Below are 25,386 nucleotides of genomic sequence, written 5' to 3' on the forward strand. Positions count from 1 at the left end.
TTAGTTAGCCTAATATGGCATATAGCAGTGCTAAGTTAAAATCGAAATTCGATTATTATAACTTGAAAAAATCGAATTGCAATTTCAATAGGAGAGTAGCCTTTAAGTTAAAATCGAAATTCGATTATTTAAATCGCATATTAATCGCGATAACAAGAATAATGACGAATATTCGATTTCGACGAATATAAAACGAATATTCTATCGAATATTCGCGAATTTCGTCGAAATCGAATATGGCACCTGCCGCTCATCACTAACTATGGCTCAATTTTCAAACGGATCCGTCCCCCATTAATTTTCAATGTAAAGTCTGGACGGATCCGTCTAAGGCTACTTTGACACTTAGAATTTTTTTTACAAAATAATGCAGACGGATCCGTTCTGAACTGATCCACCGTCTGCATTATATGAGCGGATCCGTCTCAGACGGATCCGCTCTGAATGCAAGTGTGAAAGTAGCCTTAACTATATGCTCTGGAGACTGTGGTCAGTGCGCAACAAACTTCTCTGCATTCAAGACTTCTTTTTTTCAAAATCTCTTGGTTGCTGGCCCTTAAAACTTGGATTCAACAATCTGACAAAACTTCCCTTGCAGCTCTATCTTACGGTGGTTTACATTTTTTCTCATACCTACATACCTGAAAAAAGTCAGCAAACTTTTTTCCCCACACTACTTCACTCTCTTCTTTTAAGGTCCACACCATTTGATTCTTTCACCCACTCTCCTGTGAATGGCAGTTGTTTACCACCTGCCTGGCTCACCCGCCTAGTGTAGTTTCCAGATCACTTTGATTACACATTTCATGCCTTGTGAATTACCAACTCTCATTAAGGGCTCATGCACACAACCATATGCCATAAGACCACACAAGACATACGGTCCATGAGCGGTTCATATATCCCGGAGCGGTATACATCGTGCGCACAGGAGCGCACAGCATCATAGGTTACTATGATACTGTGTGCATTGGACCACCTGCGGGACTATTGTCCTGCACTCATATGATCATATGAGTGCAGGACAGTAGTCCTACAGGCGGCCCGATGTGCACAGTATCATAGTAACCTATGATGCTGTGCGCTCCAGTGCGCACTATGTATGCCGCTCTGGGACATATGGCCCGCTCACGGACCGTATGTCTCTGAGGGCATATGGTCATGTGCATGAGCCCTAAGGGTGACTTTAACATCAGCCTTATCTCCCCATCTGCCTCCCAGCTTCTATCTCTTAGGCTTGTATTAGACCAGCAGTAGTGTTGATCACGAATATTCGAATTGCGAATTTTAATCGCGAATATCGGCACTTCGAGAATTCGCGAATATTTCGAATTTCGAAAAATATATTCGTAATTGCGAATATTCGATTTTTGCGGAAATGACAGTTCATGCGAATTTTTATGCGAAAAATTGTATGCGAATTTTATGCGAATTTTCGCAATCGAGAAAATAATGCCTGGACATCATGAATTCGCGAATTCTCGAATATATGGCGAATATTCGCCCAAATATTCGCGAAATATCGCGAATTCGAATATTGCCCCTGCCGCTCATCACTAACCAGCAGATGTCTTCCAGATAACGATTATAGATTGAAGATTTTGAGACTTGTTAGCGACTTGTTAAGCCTATTACTGTCACGACCATGGTCATGGTCGTGACTCCTGTAACCGCATGCAGTTGCCTGCGGTCTAGGTCTGGTTGTTAATCACAGGTGAGGGCTGAAGTATGTTGCCTCACCTGTGCTTGCTGCTCGCAACATTGTGTATGTGGCAGCATAGCAGCCTGAGCTGTTGCGAGGCAGCTTGCTATGTTGTGCATGCGGTTGCACCTGACAACCTGTCTATTTAGGTGTGCCTTTTATCAGTGTGCATGGGGTGATATAAGTTATGTCACACATGATGTTATGATGGTGTGTTTTTGGTATGCTTGTTTATTGCAGCTTATGGTCCTGTGTTCCTGTGTGTTGTGTGGTGTGTGCTGTGTCCGTGTGTGTTCTTTGGACAGCAGCGTGTCTGCATGGGTTCCAGGCTTTGTGTCTGTGGCAGGTAGGTGCTATACTTGTTGCATTTACCTGCCATTGCCCTAAGTTGTTTGTTTCCCCTTTATTGTAGCCTGGTCTGTGAGACTCCTGTTCCTCCGTGCCTAGGAGGAACAGGTCGTCTTACCCTGCTCCTAGTTGAGGGCAACCCTGAGGGCTAGTAGGGACTTCCAGGTTACGGAGTATGAGCCCTCCTACTATCAGGGTCGGCTCATACAACTAGGAGTCAGGGTCAGAGTTAGGCATATGATAGGAGGTGACCTGCTCCCTGATCTCTGTCCTGGCCTTGCAGCGACCAACATCATCTGGCATCGCACGGCTGAGGGTTTTCCCCATCCTCAGCCGTGACAATTACATAGAGTGATGTTCATATGTTCACTGCAAAAAACCATACCTCTATATGATCTGTAAGCGAGTAGACCACTCTATATTATATGAATGGATCTGTGACCGAGGAAGGATAATTTTTTAGCAGCATGAAAGCTCACAAATGTTGACAAAGTAGAGATTCCTCGCTCATCGTTTAATCACTCATACTTATTACATCTCAAGAGGCTCGTTCAATTTAATATATAATATACTAGCATAAGGACCTGGCTTCGCACGGGTATATTTCATAGATTTCATTTAATGTTTCTGTGTGTCGTTAAAAGATACCAACAGTATCCCCCATAACATTTGTAACAGAAGCCCTCTGTCTGTGCAGTTGCAGATGGGTTATCCCGGCAGACTAATCTCAACCCTGAATAACAGAGACTGGACAGCCGCAAGTTGCCCTGAAAAAGGGTCAAACCAGGTCTGCCAGCGTGTTCCACTAAGAGGGAGCCATTTAACAGAAGCCCTCTGTTTGTCTGTTGAGATGATTGGGTTACATACAGTTTCTGACCTAATTATCTCCCAGGCAGAGGGGAGGCATTGTGTGTCCTGTATGGGAGTTTTTATAAACAATGAGGTTTTACTGTCTGGAGATGATTGGGTTACATACAGTATCTGACCTAATTATCTTCCAGGCATAGGGGAGGCATTGTGTGGGAGTGTCTCGGATTGTGTGGTCATTTCCATTGGTCTGTGTGTTCACCATCAGGTCCATAAAGGAGGTCCCCTTGCATGGGGACTTGTATATAAGGCCAAGTGTGGCACCAATAAAGGGGAATCTTCTTACCCTCAACTCGCAGCCTCGTCTCATGTTGTAGGGAACAGCTATATTACTACTAGCTCTTGTAAGAGCTGCACAGCTCCTGGGAGTCACAACTCAGCCTTGGAAGTCGCTGTAGTAACTACAGCACCACTAGGACATCGCCAACGGTTGATACCGTTATAACATTGATCTCTACAGTACCCCGCCCCCTTAACAGTGAACTCCACAGCACCTCACCCCTTAACACTGACCCCCCCCCCCCCCCCCCGTGCCCTGCCTCCTTAAAATGGGACCTCCACAGCAGCCCATCCCCTTAACTTTGACCTTCACAGCAGCCTGCCCATTTAACAGTGAGCTTCACAGCACCCCAATCCCTTGACATTGACCTGCTCAGGGGCCCGCCCCCTTAACAGTGACCTATACAGCACCCTGACCCTTAACACTGATCTTTATAGGGGCCTGTCCCCTAATCTGCGACCTCTACTGTTCCCTGCCCTCTTAACAGAGACCTCCACAGCACCTGTCCCTTTAACAGTGACTGCACAGTACTCCGTTCCCTTAACAATGACCTCCAAAGTACCCCTCTCACTTAACAGTGACCTCACAGTACCCTGCTGACTTAACAGTGACCTCCACAGCAGCTGCCCCTTTAACAGTGGTCCCTGCCCCTTAACAGTAACCTCTACAATGCCCGCCCCTTTAACAGTGCCCTCCACAGCGGCCTTCCCCTTAACAGTAACATCCACAGTGAACGCCCCTTTAACAGTAACATCCACAGCAGATGCCCCTTTAATAGTGGTCCCTGCCACCGTAACAGTGACCTGCACAGGAAGTGCCCCTTAAATAGTGCCCCCTGTCCCCTTAACAGTGACCTCCACAGCTCCCTGCCCCTTTAAGGCTAGGGCTACATGACAACATGTGTTGTGTGACATTTTGTCGTACCTATGTCGCTCAACAATTTTTATAATGATAGGCTATGGTGTCGCGCTGCGACTGCGACACAACAGTCGCAAAAAAAATCCATCCAGGATGGATGCAAGTAACAGCGTAGTTGTGCCCTATTTGTCGTGCAACTTAATGGCTGGGTTGTTATGGAAACCCCGAGTAACACTGTGTATATGGCAGTTGGGATTTGAAGAAAAGCAGGTTTATATTGGCTTATGCCGGTAATTTTTTGGGAATATCTCAGGAACGGTACGTCCTAGAGAGCTGAGACCCGGTCTAAAATGTCGCGGACACCTGATGTACCTGTGTGCCAAATTTGGTGAAGATCGGTCCAGTAGTTTGGTCATGCATAAAGAACAGACAGACAGACAGAAATAAACTCATTTTTATATACCGTATATTAGAGATATGCTTTACCTCCACTCTTGGCCTTTCACAACTTTCTAATTCTTAGACAAAAAAAACCTTAGTACACCAGTCTTCCCCTGCTCAGTTTCTGACTTTACTAACTCTCCTCTCCTACTATCTGACCACATCCTTCTTTCCTTCACTTTAGCAAATGCTCATCCTTCACAGCACGCTCCTACTTACCACACATTCAGAAATCTACATGCCATTGACTATCAGAAACGTACAGATACTGTACAGTCATTATTATCCCAAATCTTTTACTCTCCAGTCCGGATCTAGCTGCAAAATACAATGATACCCTCAGAAGCACCAGATCAAGGATGCTCAACCTGCGGCCCTCCAGCTGTTGCAAAACTACAACTCCTAGCATGCTCGGACAGCCTACAGCTATTGTCCTACAGCAGGGCATGGTGGGAGTTGTAGTTTTACAACAGCTGGAGGGCCGCAGGTTGAGCATCCCTGCCCTAGATCAGGTAGCAGCACCTATACCTAGAACCTCCCAACACAGACATAAGTAACCCTGGCACACACCTCAAATTCACTTTCTTCAGCACTGCTCTATGAGTGCTGAACGCAAGCAGTGGCTGTGGCAATGGGTCCTGGGCCATAATGAATGTCTGTCATCCATTATGACCCAGGCCTCATTCCCCACACATGCTCTCCCCAGCAGGCACCATGATGTTACTGCATTGCGCCTGCTGGGCTGAGAAGAAGAGCACGTGGTCCAGGGATCATTCCCCAGCCTGTCATCAGCTTATGAGCTCTCTCAGCCCAGCAGGCCAGATGATGTCACTGCATTGCACCTGCTGGGAAAAGAAGAATGTGCTTCATTCATCGGAGAACAGGGCTAGATAACAATTACTGTTTTAAATGTTATTTACACCACAGGGGCTACACCAATGTAAGGGGGCCCCTAACAGGGAGCACTACTGTGAGGAGGAACTAAGGAGAAGCATTATTGTGGCACTAACGTGGAGCATTACTGTGTGAGGGCACTAAAGGGGAGCATTACTTTGTGGTGGCACTAAGGTGAAGTATTAATGTGGGGGGCACTGAGGAGGGATATTACTATGTGGGAGCACTAAGGAGGTGAATTACTGTGTTGGGGCACTATACAGGCAAAACTACGGTGCGGGGTTACTAAGGGGGCATAACTACTATGGGAGGCACTAAGAGGACATAACTACGGTGCGGGGTTACTAAGGGGGCATAACTACTATGGGAGGCACTAAGATGGCATAATTACTGTGTGGGGGCATTAAAGGGAACCTGTCACCGGGATTTTGTGTATAGAGCTGAGGACATGGGTTGCTAGATGGCCGCTAGCACATCCGCAATACAGAGTCCCCATAGCTCTCTGTGCTTTTATTGTGTAAAAAAAAAATTATAATTTAATACATTTGCAAATTAACCTGAGATAAGTCCTGTATGTGAGAAGAGTCAGGGACAGGACTCATCTCAGGTTAATTTGCATATGTATCAAATCGTTTTTTTTACACAATAAAATCACACAGAGCTATGGGGACTGGGTATTGTGGATGTCCTAGCGGCCATCTAGCAACCCATGTCCTCAGCTCTATACCCAAAATACCAGTGACAGGTTCCCTTTAAGGTGGAGCAATACTGTGTGGGGGCACTATACAGACACAACCACGACCCGGACTACATAAATATCATGTAAATTATCCCCTACAGTGAAGCCGTAAAAAATTAATAAAAAAAAAGACAGAATTGCTTATTTATTATTTGCCATGTAAGTGCCATTTCCTCCAAAATGATGAAATGAAAAATACAACTTGTCCTGCAAAAATCAAGCCCTCACACAACTCCATAGAAATAAAAATAAAAAAGTTATAGGTCTTGGGAAGCGGCAATGCAAAAACATTTTTTTCTTTTGAAAAAAAAAAGGGGTTTTATTGCAAAAAAGTAGTAAACTGTAAAAAAAAACTATATGTATTTGGTATCACTGTAATCGTACTAACCCAGAGAATAAAGATAGTACCGTACGTTATTTATACCAAAAAATGAACGCCGTAAAATTTATAACGTAAAAACGCAGTGGCAGTATTGCTGTTTTTCCCATCTCCCTCCCAGAACGAGTTAATTTAAGTTATAAAGAAAGTTATGTGTACCCCAAAATGGCGCCAATAATAACTACAACTTATCCCGCAAAAAACAAGCCCTCATAAAGCTATATAGAGGGATAAATAAAAAAGTTATAGCTCTTTTGGAACGAGACGATGGAAAAAGGAAGAAAAACGCTTGGTCAGTAAGGCCCAAAACAGGCTGGTCACTAAGGGGTTAAACAACAGATTTCCTCTATTATAAGTTTATGCTAAGAAATTCTAACTTATAAAAGCAGACCTATTGCACCTTTCATCCCTTAACTATCCAATAATCCCAAAAAAGTCTGACACTTTTCATTCTCTACCCACTCCATGCACCCATCACTGACCTCTGTGTTGAAGATCTATCCACTTACTTCAAAGAGAAAATTAAAAACACCCAGCATGAAATTATATCCCAGTCTCCAAATATTATCGATCCCCTATCCCTCTGGCTGAGCTATCAGTGTATCATTTGTCAGATCTACTTCTTCTCTTCCTCATGTTGTTTGGGTTCATCACTGTTCCTTGCTATGTTCTGAATCTTTCAGTAACATTCACTACTTGTTCTCCATCTACTAACCTACCTAAACCTGATATTGGTCTGCCCCTCCCTAAACTCTCCCATCTACAAACTATCCTGAATACAGTAGCTAGGCACGTTTGGCTAACCGTTAATCCGATGCCCTCACCCTATGCCAGTCATTGCACTGTTTGCTTATACAATATAGGATTCAATTATAACTTCTCACTCCATGGTGCTGCACCCCCGTCCCCCATTTCTCCTTATTAACGCTCTCTGTTCTGCCAATGATTTATAGCTAACATCCACTATAATCACTCCCATCTCCAAGACTTCTTTTGAGCTGCCACTGTTTTCTAGAATCCGCTACCCCAGGCAATTATGTTACTCCTAAAGTTTTAGGCACTCACAATTTTTTATGGTGACCTATCACATCTAACTCTTCTCTATCCACCTCCCCTTCAACATTATTTCTTAGAATCTGATCTACCATCCAACAGTCTCCGCCACACTCCATGCACTGAAAATCACTACAGGTGACATATATTTATATGTACTTGCTTATTTTGTTAAGATTGCCGGACCATTGTACAAAACAAGCACTTTTTTTTCCTCCACCCATCTCTTAATAGATTGTAAGCTCTTGTAAGCAGGGCCCTCATTCTTCTAGTTTTATGTGTTAAATTAGGCTACTGTGACACTTGCGTTTGGTGCCGATCCGTCATAGATCTGCACAGACGTATCCGCACCGATAATACAACCGCATGCATCCGTTAAGAATGGATCCGTTTGTATTATTTTTAACATTGGCAAAACGGATCCGTCTTGAACACCATTGAAAGTCAATGAGGGATGGATCCGTTTTCTATTGTGCCATATTGTGTCAGTGAAAACGGATCCGTCCTGACACACAATGTAAGTCAAAAGGGACGGATCCATTTTCACTGACACAATATGGCACAAGCAGCTTTTTGGTGTCCGCCGCCAGAGCAGAATGGAGGCGGAACAGAGACAAACTGATGCATTCTGATTGGATCCTTATCCATCCAGAATGCATTAGGACAAAACTGATCTGTTTTGGACCGTTTGCGAGAGCCCTGAAATGGATCTCACAAACGGAAAACCAAACGCCAGTGTGAAAGTAGCCTTATTTATTGCTATGTAATGTATGATTGTGTTTGTACATGAACTCTCTAATTGTGCTGTAGCTTTTCATTTTCTATTTGAAGTACCATAACTACAGTAGGTGAATATTGTGCATTATTTATCTTAAAGGTTATGTACACCTTTGAGGGAATTTTTTTAATTATTGCATTGTACTTATTTTGAGCTAAAAAAAATCATTTTTTTCAATTGGTCTTTATGAAAAAGTTGCAAACATTTTTGTGTACATAGCAGAGCTGTAGTACCAGTGTATTTTCTGTCTTTTCCGTCATTTGGGATGCAGACAGGCTCCTTATCTCCGCTTTCTGACCTTATAAACACTCATTATAGCTGACATATGACATAATTTTCTTAGCTTACCCTATATGGATATCTATGAGAAAGCAGTGACCCTCATCTAAAAACCAAACTAGAAGTAGGTTAAAGTTCCCCAAACTTAATTATTTGTGGATCCCTCCCTTAGGCCCCTTTCACACGGGCGAGTTTTCCGCGCGGGTGCAATGCGTGAGTTGAACGCATTGCACCCACACTGAATCAGGACCCACTCATTTCTATGGGGCTGTTCACATGAGCGGTGATTTTCACGCATCACTTGTGCGTTACGTGAAAATCGCAGCATGCTCTATTTTGTGCGTTTTTCACGCAACGCAGGACTCATAGAAGTAAATGGGGCTGCGTGAAAATCGCAAGCATCCGCAAGCAAGTGTGGATGCGGTGCGATTTTTACACATGGTTGCTAGGTGACGATCGGGATGGGGACCTGATCTTTATTATTTTCTCTTATAACATGGTATTAAGGGAAAATAATAGCATTTTGAATACAGAATGCATAGTACAATAGCGCTGGAGGGGTTAAAAAACCAAATAATTTAACTCACCTTAATCCACTTGCTCGCGCAGCCCGGCTTCTCTTCTGTCTTCCTCTTTGCTGTGTACAGGAAAAAGGACCTGTGGTGACGTCACTCTGGTCATCACATGGTCCATCACCATGGTAAAAGATCATGTGATGGACCATGTGATGACCGGAGTGACGCCACCACAGGTCCTTTTCCTGTACACAGCAAAAAAGAGAAGCCGGGCTGCGTGAGCAAGTGGATTAAGGTGAGTTAAATTTTTCTATTTTATTTTTTAACTCCTCCAGCGCTATTGTACTATGCATTCTGTATTCAGAATGCTATTATTTTCCCTTATAACCACGTTATAAGGGAAAATAATACAATCTACAGAACACCGATCCCAAGCCCGAACTTCTGTGAAGAAGTTCGGGTTTGGGTACCAAACATGCCGATTTTTCTCACGCACGTGCAAAAACGCATTACAATGTTTTGCACTCACGCTGAAAAGTCATGCATGTTCCCGCAACGCACCCGCACCTTTTCCCGCAACGCCCTTGTGAAAGAGGCCTTAGAAGTGAGGCCAGGTTCACATCACCATTTAGTCTTCCCTTCTTCTGATCCTGTATTTTAAGCATTCGTTCTGCTCATACATTTTAGCCATTTCCATCAGAGTTCCGTTACTTTAGACGGAAAAATGGTGATGTGAATCTGGCCTTAATGAAAATACTACTTTAAGAACATCTACTTCTCATAGTCTAAACTTATCCTTTATTTTACATAATGGATTACCTCTAAATTTTCTTGTTCCAAATCTCGCCAAATAACAAGCTTCCCATCATCAGTCAAATTTTCATTTTTCAAAGGGAAGAGAACTTGTCCCAGTAGATGGTGCTTCTTTATTTTATCCACATGGAAGACAGAAAACCTTAGAGTCCTCTGATGTAGTGTTTTTCCAGAAACCTGCAGTAAATCACATAAAATAAGGTGCTGTACTCAATTGTAAAGGAAGGTATTGCAGATCCAAACTCAGTATTGATCTAAATAGTTCTTAAATGACCATCCCAAAAGCCGAGGGGCAGAATGTCCATTTAGCTACTGTCCTGCATGGTGGTGCTGTGCATGGTACTATAACACTACTATGTTCAAGTGCACGTGCTGCATTGTATTTTCCTACATATTGGATGGCCAGGAGCATCTCTGTGATTGGGCAGGTCTCAGTAGTCAAAGCTCCTGTGAATGGGTAGATGAGAGCATAACCTAGCAATATGCTATCACTTTCTATAGTAGGAACCCCAGTTTAAAATAACACTGGCCTCCATTTACTTATACTGTATTGCCTGAAAGTAAGGGTCCATTCACACGTCCGTTTTTTCTTTCCTGATCTGTTCCGTTTTTTCAGGAACAGATCAGGACCAGATCTGGACCCATTCATTTTCAATGGGTCCTGGAAAAAATCGGACAGCACAATGTGTGCTGTCCGTTTCCGTTGTTCCGTTCCGCATGTCCGTTTAAATATAAAACATGTCCTATTCTTGTCCTGAAAAATCGGATCCTGGTACAATACAAAGTCAATGGATCCGCAAAAAACGGATGACATTCGGATGTCATTCCGTATGTCATCCGTTTTTTGCGGATTCCGTTCCTGGAAACACATAACAATTTTTATTTTTTATTTTTTTTTTCAATTTTTTTTCAAAGAAATCCAAACAACTTTATTTGATTATTGAAATGTATACATGTTCCCGTTTTTTGCGGATCCGCAAAAAACGGATGACATACGGATGACATACGGAAACATTTTCAGGAACAACGGATCCGCAAAAAACGGACCGTTTTTCAGGATGAAAAAAAACAGGACGTGTGAATGGAGCCTAAGACAGTGTAAACTTAGATAGATTTATCTCAGTGATGCTGGCTGATAAATGTGGTGCACCTATAGATATCTAGTCTAAATGTACACCACCAATCTGTTGGCTTAAAATTTTGGCACATTTTTGACCCACCGAGCCACACTTAAACTATACGCCTTTACTGTGAAGAGACACCTCATTTTTGTTAAGCCACAACCCCTTTTCATAAAAGTCACAAAAATGTGTCTAAATCAATAAATATATTGTAAAGCGAGTTTTGATGACCAACTTATACATCAGTTGGATATGGTGTTCCATAAAAAGTCCACTACAGGAGATTCCTAGTTTTCCTTCAGCCTGTAGCCTGAACAATATAGGCCATTATATTACGTGTGTCAGGCTAAGATTTTTATCAAGGAAGAGTCTTAGTACATTCCAGAGACAGAGAACTGTTTTGTTAAACCTGGTAAAGAAGAACTCCAGTTTTTTTTGTATTTTACATATATTACTAATTTGTTATACCCTAAAACCTTTAGTTGCATTCATACATTTTTAACCTTCTTATTATGGGAATCTGGTCATGTGACCTCAAGTCTGACCACCGACCCAGAGCTTGCTTTAATGTATAGACAGCCGTGATCAGTATCTGAGGAAAGGGATTTAGGGGTCATTATTTCAGAAGACTAAAAGGTAGGCCGACAATGTCATAGAGCAGCAGGAAATGCTAGCAGAATGCTTGGGTGTATAGGGAAAGGCATTACCAGTAGAAAGAGGGAGGTGCTCATGCCGCTCTACAGAGCACTAGTGAGACCTCATTTGGAGTATTGCGCTCAGTACTGGAGACCATATCTCCAGAAGGATATTGATACTTTGGAGAGAGTTCAGAGAAGAGCTACTAAACTGGTACATGGATTGCAGGATAAAACTTACCAGGAAAGATTAAAGGACCTTAACATGTATAGCTTGGAAGAAAGACGAGACAGAGGGGATATGATAGAAACTTTTAAATCAACAAGGTAAAAGAGGAGAGAATATTTAAAAGAGGAAAAACTGCTACAAGAGGACATAGTTTTAAATTAGAAGGGCGATGCATGGAATAGCCTTCCTGCAGAAGTGGTAGCTACAAATACAGTGAAGGAGTTTAAGCATGCATGGGATAGGCATAAGGCCATCCTTCATATAAGATAGGGCCAGGGGCTATCCATAGTACTTAGTATATTGGGCAGACTAGATGGGCCAAATGGTTCTTATCTGCCGACACATTCTATGTTTCTATCAATCTCCCAGAAACATCTCTGTGTGAACTACAGGATGATATCACCAATCATATGCATCCTGGCAGCTCTCAGGCCCCTCCACTCCCTCCATGTTCCTCTATTGAAGATATGATGTCTCCCCTATCTAAAGAACCAGGAGTTCAGATATATAGTAGGTAAGTGTATACAGTGACTAGCTGCAGTCATATACACCTCCTGACTCACATGATGATTCTCCATTGTAGTTCCCTGGGATGGAGCTTCACACTGGTCTACCTGCCTCCTGTATGTAAGAGCTGACAAGGGAGAAGGAGATGACAGGAGAGAGCAGAAAATCCAGGCTGTATCACATAGGAGAACAGGAGACCCTGCAGTGTGAGGGGACAACAGTTGTGTGTCATGGCTGCCCTTACACAGTACAGTGTGGTGAGACTCACCCCCTCTGCAAAGTCAGGCATGATGGAAAATGTAGGATTCATGCAAAACCATATATGAGAAAAAATATAAGAATGTTATAGGTTGGTTGTATTTTTGCTGAGTCAATGGGGGAGATTTATCAAACTGGGGTAAAGTAGAACTGGCTTAGCTGCCCATAGCAACCATTCAGATTCCACCTTTCATTTTACATGGTTTCTTTAGAAAATGAAAGGTGGAAACTGATTGGTAGCCTTGGGCAACTAAGCCAGTTCAGGACTTTGCCCCGTGGACAGAGTTTAAGAGGGGGTGCTTATTAGACTGAGAGAAGCTGAATGGTTGCTTTAAGGAGTTGCACACGATCTAGGCTGTTCTGAACTTAGTGTTAGGAGATTTTGGGAGCCGTAGTTGCACAAAGACACGTACACGCTGTGAAAGAGACTCTGGACAGGCAAAACAGACCACCAGTAGAGATGATTGTTTGATTCATCAACAAGAACAGACAGCTCCAACAGTTTTTGTTGTTCATCATGCAGCTAGAGGTGACAGTGACACCTTCACTACACACCCTTGCCTCTGCCCGGACCATTTCCAGGCATTTAGCAGAAGGAAATTTGTTGTCACAGTGCTCTTTGCGTTTTCTGGCATTCATAACCAGCCAGCATCACCCTTGTTTGCAGTGGTGTCAAGAACAAGAAACCTGGACTACTATGGACTACCGTATCCAGGAGCGTAGCTATAGGGCTCTCAGTAGTCTCAATCAAGACCAGGCCCCTAAGCCAGGAGGGTCGATAGGGCCCTCCCTTGCCAGTGGTGTACCACCAATTTTGTATCCTCAGAACAGAGGAATTTTGTATCCTCTCCTCAGAACAGCGATTCAGTTATGTGCTGTGGCAGGGCAAGGATCCCTGCTTCACCCTTCCTTCTCATACACTTCAGGCCTAGTGCACAGAGCTCGGCACAGACGGCATGATGACATAATCATCATCGTGCTGCCTGAATCAGGCAGCCTACAGCTCAGAAAACAGCCCGTACGGAGGTATGTATTTGAGTTTATTGTTTTGTTCTGGCACACAGAAGGGGGCATTTTTTTCTACTGGCACACGCTTTAAGGAGCCATTTTTTGTACTGACACACATTATAAGGGGATATTTTGTATTGGTACACATTAGGGGGGATTTTTCTACTAGCACACATTATAAGGAGAATTATAACTCCTGAGGGACTATGGGGAACATGATTACGAGTATGGGCACTAAGAGGGCAATATTACTACTTGGGCACAATGGGGAACATTATTACTATTGGTGGCACTGTTAACACTAAGCACACTCTGGCAGATAATTATTTATATTGGTTGGAGTTTTGGGACCACTATAACTGGAACATTATGGGGGTCATTTATCAAGCTGGTGTAAAGTAGAACTGGCGCAGTTGCCCATAGCAACCAATCAGATTCCACCATTCATTTTGGACAGCTCCTTTGGAAAATTACACCAGTTTGATAACTGATCCCCTATGTTTGTCAGGGACATTATTTGCTGGACACAGTTATTTTTTAGGGCACTGTGTGCCCATAATTATTGAAGGGGGCTTTATCTGCATGGTCTTAGTATTTTCAGAGGGACAGTTTTGCACAGTATTGTGGGGGGTGGCAGGATGGGTTGTTGAGAAGGTGGGGGAGGATGATAGAAAAGTACTTAGAACCTTAGAAACTTAGAGATGGCTGAAAGAAATCATCATGGTGGTCTGGTCCGAATGGAGAAGATGAGGAAAGAAAATGTCTACATCAGAGAAGATGTCACTGGTTGAAAGAGGTATGGGGCACTGCATTACTGTGTATGTTTTGTAGCAATGTATGTAATGTTTTCCAAGTATGTCTTTAACCACTTCAGCCCCGCTAGGTGAAACCCCCTTCATGACCAGAGCACTTTTTACACTTCGGCACTACACTCCTTTCACCGTTTATCGCTCGGTCATGCAACTTACCACCCAAATGAATTTTACCTCCTTTTCTTCTCACTAATGGAGCTTTCATTTGGTGGTATTTTATTGCTGCTGACATTTTTACTTTTTTTGTTATTAATCAAAATGTAACGATTATTTTGCAAAAAAATGACATTTTTCACTTTCAGCTGTAAAATTTTGCAAAAAAAAAAAGACATCCATATATAAATTTTTCGCCAAATTTATTGTTCTACATATCTTTGATAAAAAAAAAGTTTGGGCAAAAAAAAAATGGTTTGGGTAAAAGTTATAGCATTTACAAACTATAGTACAAAAATGTGAATTTCCGCTTTTTGAAACAGCTCTGACTTTCTGAGGACCTGTCATGATTCCTGAGGTTCTACAATGCCCAAACAGTAGAAAACCCCCACAAATGACCCCATTTCGGAAAGTAGACACCCTAAGGTATTCGCTGATGGGCATAGTGAGTTCATAGAACTTTTTATTTTTTGTCACAAGTTAGCGGAAAATGATGATGATTTTATTTATTTATTTTTTTCTTACAAAGTCTCATATTCCACTAACTTGCGACAAAAAAAAAAAAATTCTAGGAACTCGCCATGCCCCTCACGGAATACCTTGGGGTGTCTTCTTTCCAAAATGGGGTCACTTGTGGGGTAGTTATACTGCCCTGGCAATTTAGGGGCCCAAATGTGTGAGAAGAACTTTGCTATCAAAATGTGTAAAAAATGACCGGTGAAATCCAAAAGGTGCACTTTGGAATATGTGCCCCTTTGCCCACCTTGGCAGCAAAAAAGTGTCACACATCTGGTATCGCCGTACTCAGGAGAAGTTGGGGAATGTGTTTTGGGGTGTCATTTTACATATACCCATGCTGGGTGAGAAAAATATCTTGGTCAAATGCCAACTTTGTATAAAAAAATGGGAAAAGTTGTCTTTTGCCAAGATATTTCTCTCATCCAGCATGGGTATATGTAAAATGACACCCCAAAACACATTCCCCAACTTCTCCTGAGTACGGCGATACCAGATGTGTCACACTTTTTTGCTGCCAAGGTGGGCAAAGGGGCACATATTCCAAAGTGCACCTTTCGGATTTCACCGGCCATTTTTTACACATTTTGAAAGTTCTTCTCACACATTTGGGCCCCTAAATTGCCAGGGCAGTATAACTACCCCACAAGTGACCCCATTTTGGAAAGAAGACACCCCAAGGTATTCCGTGAGGGGCATGGCGAGTTCCTAGAATTTTTTATTTTTTGTCGCAAGTTAGTGGAATATGAGACTTTGTAAGGAAAAAAGAAAAAAAAAGAAAAATCATCATTTTCCGCTAACTTGTGACAAAAAATAAAAAATTCTAGGAACTCGCCATGCCCCTCACAGAATACCTTGGGGTGTCTTCTTTCCAAAATGGGGTCACTTGTGGCGTAGTTATACTGCCCTGGCAATTTAGGGGCCCAAATGTGTAAGAAGTACCTTGCAATCAAAATGTGTAAAAAATGGCCTGCGAAATCCGAAAGGTGCCCCTTTGCCCACCTTGGCTGCAAAAAAGTGTCACACATGTGGTATCGCCGTACTCAGGAGAAGTTGGGTAATGTGTTTTGGGGGGTCATTTTACATATACCCATGCTGGGTGAGAGAAATATCTTGGCAAAAGACAACTTTTCCCATTTTTTTATACAAAGTTGGCATTTGACCAAGATATTTTTCTCACCCAGCATGGGTATATGTAAAATGACACCCCAAAACACATTCCCCAACTTCTCCTGAGTACGGCGATACCACATGTGTGACACTTTTTTGCAGCCTAGATGCGCAAAGGGGCCCAAATTCCTTTTAGGAGGGCATTTTTAGACATTTGGATCCCAGACTTCTTCTCACACTTTCGGGCCCCTAAAAAGCCAGGGCAGTATAAATACCCCACATGTGACCCCACTTTGGAAAGAAGACACCCCAAGGTATTCAATGAGGGGCATGGCGAGTTCCTAGAATTTTTTTTTTTTTGCATAAGTTAGCGGAAATTGATTTTTTTTTTGTTTTTTTCTCACAAAGTCTCACTTTCCGCTAACTTAGGACAACAATTTCAATCTTTCATGGACTCAATATGCCCCTCACGTAATACCTTGGGGTGTCTTCTTTCCGAAATGGGGTCACATGTGGGGTATTTATACTGCCCTGGCTTTTTAGGGGCCCTAAAGCGTGAGAAGAAGTCTGGAATATAAATGTCTAAAAATGTTTACGCATTTGGATTCCGTGAGGGGTATGGTGAGTTCATGTGAGATTTTATTTTTTGACACAAGTTAGTAGAATATGAGACTTAGTAAGAAAAAAAAAATAATAATTTCCGCTAACTTGTGCCAAAAAAAATGTCTGAATGGAGCCTTACCAGGGGGGGGGGGGGGTGATCAATGACAGGGGGGTGATCACCCATATAGACTCCCTGATCACCCCCCTGTCACTGATCACCCCCCCTGTAAGGCTCCATTCAGACATCCGCATGATTTTTTACGGATCCATGGATACATGGATCGGATCCACAAAACGCATGCGGACGTCTGAATGGAGCCTTACAGGGGGGTTATCAATGACAGGGGGTGATCAGGGTAATCAGGGTGATCACCCCCCTGTCACTGATCACCCCCCCTGTAAGGCTCCATTCAGACATCCGAATGATTTTTTACGGATCCATGGATACATGGATCGGATCCACAGAACGCATGCGGACGTCTGAATGGAGCCTTACAGGGGGGTTATCAATGACAGGGGGTGATCAGGGTGATCACCCCCCTGTCACTGATCACTCCCCCTGTAAGGCTCCATTCAGACATCCGCATGATTTTTTACGGATCCATGGATACATGGATCGGATCCACAGAACGCATGCGGACGTCTGAATGGAGCCTTACAGGGGGGTTATCAATGACAGGGGGTGATCAGGGTAATCAGGGTGATCACCCCCCTGTCACTGATCACCCCCCCTGTAAGGCTCCATTCAGACATCCGCATGATTTTTTACGGATCCATGGATACATGGATCGGATCCACAAAACGCATGCGGACGTCTGAATGGAGCCTTACAGGGGGGTTATCAATGACAGGGGGTGATCAGGGTAATCAGGGTGATCACCCCCCTGTCACTGATCACCCCCCCTGTAAGGCTCCATTCAGACATCCGCATGATTTTTTACAGATACATGGATACATGGATCGGATCCACAAAACGCATGCGGACGTCTGAATGGAGCCTTACAGGGGGGTTATCAATGACAGGGGGGTGATCAGGGAGTGTATATGGGTGATCACCCGCCTGTCATTGATCACCCCCTGTAAGGCTCCATTCAGACGTCCGCATGTGTTTTGCGGATCCGATCCATGTATCCATGGATCCGTAAAAATCATGCGGACGTCTGAATGGAGCCTTACAGGGGAGTGATCAATGACAGGGGGGTGATCAATGACAGGGGGTGATCAGGGAGTGTATATGGGTGATCACCCGCCTGTCATTGATCACCCCCCGTAAGGCTCCATTCAGACGTCCGTATGCTTTTTGCGGATCCGATCCATGTATCCGTGGATCCGTAAAAATCATACGGACGTCTGAACGGAGCCTGACAGGGGGGTGATCAATGACAGGGTGGTGATCAATGACAGGGGGGTGATCAGGGAGTTTATATGGGGTGATCATGGGTGATCAGGGGTTTATAAGGGGTTAATAAGTGACGGGGGGGGGTGTAGTGTAGTGTGGTGTTTGGTGCTACTGTACTGACCTACCTGAGTCCTCTGGTGGTCGATCCTAACAAAAGGGACCACCAGAGGACCAGGTAGGAGGTATATTAGACGCTGTTATGAAAACAGCGTCTAATATACCTGTTAGGGGTTAAAAAATTCGGATCTCCAGCCTGCCAGCGAGCGATCTCCGCTGGCAGGCTGGAGATCCACTCGCTTACCTTCCGTTCCTGTGAGCGCGCGCGCCTGTGCGCGCGCGTTCACAGGAAATCTCGGCTCTCGCGGGAGGACGCGTATATGCGTCCACCCAGAAGAGCAGGACCGCCGGCAGGACGCAATCCTGCGTACGGCGGTCCTGAGGTAGTTAACAGTAGCTATAGGTCACAACTGTGATCACATTTGTGACTGGGACCCGAGGCCAGGTGGAGCACCACTGATTATGTATTGCCCTCCTCCGGACAGCAATACAATTAGGTACTGTGGCAGGGGCATGGGAGCTATATCTCCCTGCCCCACCATTACCTTTGGTAGGCTCCAGGCCCAGTTAGAGGCTGGCATAGGTGGCACAATGACATAATCATCATCGCGCCACCTGAGCTGGGCAGCATATGGCTCAGGAAACAGGCCGAAAGAGGCCTGGATCGCATCGCTGAAAGCGTAGGTAAGTATCTGCGTTTATTGCTTTTCATTTTACACCATGATGTGGGGACATCTACTACGGCACTATAGGAACCATGGGGGGCCATCTACCATAGGAGGGGGTAAACTATGGGGCCATCAACGGGGGCACTATGGGGACATTGGGGGGAGCACTATGGGGACATTGTGGGGGGATAGCACTATGATGGCATCTACTAGGAGCACTGGCACACATTAGAGGGGGGTATTTTGTGTGCTGGCACACATTTTAAGGGAGTAATTTTTGTACTAGCACACATTGTAAAGGGGTATTTGCACTGTCACACTTTATAAGGACATGCCTCCCAAGTGTCCCTCTTTTGGAGGGACAGTCCCTCTTATTTTCCCAAGTCCCTTTGTCCCTCTTTGATCCTTAAATGTCCCTCTTTTTGACCTGAGAAATGAATGCATACATGAATTTACTAAATTGATCCTTAACAAAGTGTGTGTGTGGTTTCTACCTGTAAATTAGACCAGAGCTTCATTATTTGGTGCAATTTGGACCTTAAAGGATAACTGTCACACTTAGACCCTAATTTCAATTTTCATATATGTAGTTACTAATAACATGATAATACAGAATCAGTTACTATTAGACTGACTTACCCCATATTTAATAAGATTCAGCCCTTAGCAACCAGTCTGCATAAAACTGCTAAGATGGCCGCCACTGCCCTCACCCTGAGGCTAATCCCGCCTGCCCTCACTAGCCAGTAACAATAGCCCCCCAAAAGTGTCAGTAACCAGAGCCCTCCCCCTAAAGGGTTAATCTCCTGCAGTACAAAGGGGTCCTCTTACCACATGTTGCTTTCATTTATACACTGAGCAGATGGCAGATCTCCCTTCCCTGGTCTGCGCTGCTTCGGCTCTGCATTGTCCCAGTCTGCTGAGTGAGGGAGCGTCTGCCAAGCACAGGGACAGGGAGAAGTGCACACAGCCCAGACACTGTTATCAGCTGCCGGGGAGGACCTGGCTTTAATCATTTACTTACAGTCCCTGGCTGTCAGCAATGTGACCTTGCACGCAGCCTGCTTTTGAGTCCCTCCTTCAACACATAGACGGACCCTGCATAGCAACCCTATTTTAAGCAGAGGTAAAAGCAGGCAGTAGAGGGAACAAAAATGTGGAATTAAGGGGTAATTGAACACACAGTGAAAAGTTGAAATAGGGCCACCAAGGTGATATTAATTACCACAATCCAATACTCCCCCAAATTTTTTTACGACAGTTATACTTTAAAATATCTATAATCTGATGATTCATGAGCTAATATAAATTGGATATTGAAGTGCAAAAAATTAATTGCCCATGCTGTAAAAAACTAAAGGAACTTATACTCACCTAACCGATACCTAGCTGCTGCAGTTGTGAAGGAGTCAGTAATTATGCCTTGGGCATTGTTAGAGGCCTGGCCTAGTACGAAAAAACTGCTGTGATACTAGCCACACAAATTGTCCTTCTTTGCCATTTTCAAAAGTTGAGAGGTATGTAAGGGATATTTTTGCGTACTGGTGCACATTATAAGGAGAATTATTACTACTGGGGAACTATGAGGAACATGATTACTAGTATGGGCACAATGGGGGCATTATTATTATGGGGACACTTAACACTAAGTGCACTCTGATAATTGTGTGTGTCTGGCCTAACAACCTGCAACAGAGCCCCTGAGCCTTTAGCTACACCTCTGAAAGTATCATTTTTAGTGATTAATCCATGTTCTGTTTGGGGTCTGACAACAGATGGGTTTGAGTATGGAGGCCTTATGGTGAGCACTGCAAGTCTGCCTTTACTGTGGAGTGACACATTGCCCCAACTTCTGGTATAATGATCTGAGGAGCCATCGCACACAACAGTTGGTCAACCCTAGTAGTGATAGGAGAGACAGTAACACCTCAGTGATATGTGCAGGACATCCTGCAGCTACATATTTTGCCCCTCACAACAAGGCTCCCAACTGGCATTTTTCAGCAGGATAATGCTCACCCACACAGAGCAAGGGATTCCCAGGAATGTCTCCACCAGATTTCAATACTTCCTTGGCCCAGTGGCGTGCCTAGGGTGTTTGGCACCCGAGGCGGGTCCTTTCTCTGCCCCCCCCCAATACTTGACTACATACCTCTTACATCCAGGGACATCTCCTGTCATGTAGACCTTCTCTTGCCTCTTCTCCTCCGTTAGACCGCCATGACAAATTCTTTCAGCCGCATCTCGTCTCTACAGAGTTTGTAACACAGACACGTTAGATTTCTCAGTTTTCCATCAACCCTCCCATCCTGGTGTCCCCACAGTGTCATCCTGCTGCCACTCCTAATACTGTACCCGTTGTGCCCCCCAATGCCCCAGGTACTATACTGCTGAAAAAATAGTGACCCCCCAGTAGACATAATTGGGGTCATTTATCAAACTGGTGTAAAGTAGAACTGGATTTCCAAAAGAGCTGTCAAATATGAAAGGTGGAATCTGATTGGCTGCTATGGGCAACTAAGCCAGTTCTACTTTACACCAGTTTGATAAATTACCTCAAATGTCCCTATAGTGTCCACAGCAGCTATAATGTCCCCTAGAGTTCCCCCAGTAATAATAGCACCCTATATTGTGCTCCAGGTAATAACCCCTGTATAGTGTCCCCAAAAATAATAGAATTGCCCCTACAGTGTCTCCCCAATATCAACGCCCCCCACACTGCCCCATATAGTAATTTCCCCCACATTGCTCCCACATAGTAATCCCCCATAGTAATTTCCCCCACACACATTAATTCCCCAACACTGCCCCATATAGTAATTTCCCCCACACTGCCCCCACACAGTAATTTCCCCCACACTGTAGTTTCCCCACACTGCCCCCATATAGTAATTTCCCCCACACTGCCCCATAGAGTAGTTTCCCCCACACTGCCCCCACAGTAATTTTCCCCACACTGCCCCCATACAGTAATTTCCACCACACTGCCCCCATACAGTGATTTCCCCATACAGTAATTTCCACCACACTGCCCCCACACAGCAGTGTCCCCCACACTGCCCCATACAGTAGTTTTCCCCACACTGCCCCCACACAGTAATTTCCCCCACACTGCCCCCACACAGTAGTGTCCCCAACACTGTCCCCACACAGTTGTTTCCCCCACACTGCCCCCACACAGTAGTTTCCCCCACGCTGCCCCCACACAGTAGTGTCCCCCACACTGTCCCCATACAGTAGTTTATCCCCACACTGCCCCAACACAGTAGTTTCCCCCCCCCACACTGCCCCCACACAGTAATTTCCCCCACACTGCACCCACACAGTAATTTCCCCCACATATTAGTGTCCCCCACACAGTAGTGTCCCCCACACTGTCCCCACACAGTAGTTTCCCCCACACTGCCCCCACACAGTAGTTTCCCCCACACTGCCCCCACACAGTAGTTTCCCCCACACTGCCCCCACACAGTAGTTTCCCCCACACTGCGCCCACACAGTAGTTTCCCCCACACTGTGCCCACACAGTAGTTTCCCCCACACAGTAGTGTCCCCCACACTGCCCCCACACAGTAGTTTCCCACACACTGCCCCAACACAGTAGTTTCCCCCCACACTGCCCCCACACATTAATTTCCCCCACACCGCCCCATATAGTAATTTGCCCCACACAGTAGTTTCCACCCACATTGCCCCATATAGTAATTTGCCCCCACATCATAATCCCTCCAATATTAATTTGCCCCCTCACAGTATCCCACCATAATATTTTCCCCCAACATGTCCCCCTTGTCCCCTTCGTCTCCTCCAAAGATGGCACATAAAAAAAAAATATGCTAAAATACTCACCTATGTCCAGGCGCTTGCTCGCAGAGGATGGCGCGCACATTTCACTGTGCTGCTGCGTCCCGTCACAGGCGCGCACGATGACGTCATCACGCACACCTGCAACGGGATTTCTCTACTGCATATGCCTCAGGCCTACTAGGACTGAAGCCTATTGCGGTGATCAGAGGTAGGGCAGGGAACTATGCGCTCCTGTGCCCTGCCGCAGCATGTGAGCGTCAGCGCTCCAGCAACGAGCGCATCCATCTGTATTGCCCCCACAATATTTGTATTCGCTCATTGCTTCTGGCACCCCCCTGAGGGCCAGCACCCGGGGTGGACCGCCCCCCCCCCCCCCCCCCCTAGTCAGGCCACTTCCTTGGCCTGCTCTGTCACCAAATGTATTATCAATCGCACATTTATGGGAAAAGCAGGGCCAGCTTCAGCAATCTATGAATGTGCAGGATCTACACGCCCAGCTGCAACATGCAACAAATGTGCAGCAGGATGCCACATGGAACCTGTATGCCTCCATCTCGTATCCAGGCTAGAGGTGTCCTAACAGGTACTAGAGCCTTCTTTCACTGGTATAGTTTTCCCCAATAATCTTATTATTTTGCTCTAATATTGTAATCACTTATATCATCATTACATTCACGCATATAACATTTTGATTTCAACTCCTTCTTCTCGGTGCGTTCATTATTTTTTTGGTCAATTAGTGTACATACCCTATATGCACAAAAGTATTGGGATATATCTCTTAATGAATTCAGGTGTCTCATTCACAGATGTATAAAATCAAATACCTATCCACGCAGTCTGCCTTTGCAAACATTTTAAAGAGAATGGGTCGTTTCTATTGCAACAAGTCAGTTCATGAAATTTCTTCCCTCCTAGATATCCCACGATCAACTGTGTGGCATTATTGTAAAGTAGAAGCGTTTAGGAAACAGCAACTACCGTGTTTACCCGAAAATAAGACAGGGTCTTATATTATTTTTCTCTCCGAAAAAAGGGTTAGGGGTAGGGCTTTTTTTTGGCTCCATTAACATATTTTATATAGACACATGCCAATTACAGAACAGTCCCTGGACTGTGTTTATATTAAATATGACTATAACTCCCCTCATCCATAGGAATGCACCCATATACTGCAGTACATGGGTGCATTTCTATGGATGAGAGGGGTTATAGTCATATTTGCCACACATTTTTCATTCTGGTACCGTATATTGCCCCTGAGCTGTCCTTACCCAAGGGACCTAGGCAGCAATCTACGGTACCAGGGAGAGCGTATACGACACAGGAGACATGTAGGGAGCTCCTCCAGGCTGCAGAGAGGAGAAGGAGATCCTCCTGCTGCCTCCTTCATGTAAATAAGAACGTGAAAGTGAAGGGAAGCGGCTGACGGCATAATTTAGCATTTAGTGAAGCCGCCAGCCCGCCCGTCAGGTACTGCTTAGTGCCGCAATGTATGCGCGGGCTGGTGGCTTCACTGAAGGCTAATTCACTGAAGCCTGCGCTGCCCATCCGCCCACAGCTTCAAGGCAGCTCAGGAGTGCTCCTGAGCTGCTGCAGCGCGCACATTTCCCCCACCTTCCCTTTATATAAAATTTAATACGTCTGTATCTAGGGCTTATTTTTGGAGTAGGGCTTATATTTTAAGCCTACTCCAAAAACCCTGCTAGGGCTTATTATCAGTGTAGGGCTTATTTTTGGGGAAACACGATAAGCCATGAAGTGACAGGCCAAGTAAAATTACAGAGTGGGGTTGCTGAGGTACATAGTGCATAAAAGCTTCTAACACCCTGTTGACTCCAAACCTCCTGTGGCATTAACATCAGCTCGAAAACTGTCCACCGGTGGTGCATGGGTTTGATTGGCCAAACCGCTGCATGCAAGCCTTAAATCACAAAGTATGATGCAGAGCATTGCATGGATTGCTGGAAAGCACACTACCCCTTGACTCTGGAGCAGTGAAAAGTTGTTCTGTTGAGTGATGAATAACACTCATGTATCTGGCAGTCTGACGACAAGCCTGGGTTTGGTGAATGCCAGGAGAATGTCTGTAAAGTTTCCTGGAGGAGGGATAATGCTATGAGGTTGTTTTTAGGGGTTGGCCAAGGCCACTTATTTCCAGTGAAAGATGTCTTAATGATTTGGCATACAACATTTTGGACAATTGGATGATTCCAACTTTGGGAGAAAAGTTTTGTTAAGGCCCCTTTCTCTTCAATCATGACTGTGCTCTAGTGCACAAAGCAACGTCCAAAAAGGCATAGTTGGGCATAGTTGGGTGAGTTTGTTGAGCCAGGCCCTCTCATCGAATATCAGTATCTGACCTTACAAATGCTCTTATGGATGAATGGGCAAGAATTCCCACAGACAAACTCCAAAAGTCTTCCCAGTAGAGCGTAGCCTGTTTTAGTGGCAGGGGAGGAAGGAAGGGGGGGCGGGCAACTCCATATTTATGCATTTGGATTTAGAAAGGGATGTCATAAAAGCTCCTGTAGATGTAATGCGTAGGTGTCCCATT

The 25,386-nt window shown here is 44.6% G+C and overlaps 1 protein-coding gene across 1 annotated transcript in view; it reads right to left on the minus strand.

Moving 5' to 3' along the window:
• The window catches only part of LOC122942282 (synaptotagmin-15-like), a 166,462-nt gene that overhangs the window by 129,544 nt on the left and 11,532 nt on the right, over nucleotides 1-25,386 (minus strand). The window contains exon 5 of the mRNA XM_044299803.1: nucleotides 9,953-10,123. Coding sequence (XP_044155738.1) covers nucleotides 9,953-10,123 — 171 coding nt within the window. The remainder of the gene's footprint in view (nucleotides 1-9,952; nucleotides 10,124-25,386) is intronic.

This window comes from Bufo gargarizans, chromosome 6 (assembly GCF_014858855.1).
Source record: "Bufo gargarizans isolate SCDJY-AF-19 chromosome 6, ASM1485885v1, whole genome shotgun sequence".
Classification (NCBI taxonomy): Eukaryota; Metazoa; Chordata; class Amphibia; order Anura; family Bufonidae; genus Bufo; species Bufo gargarizans.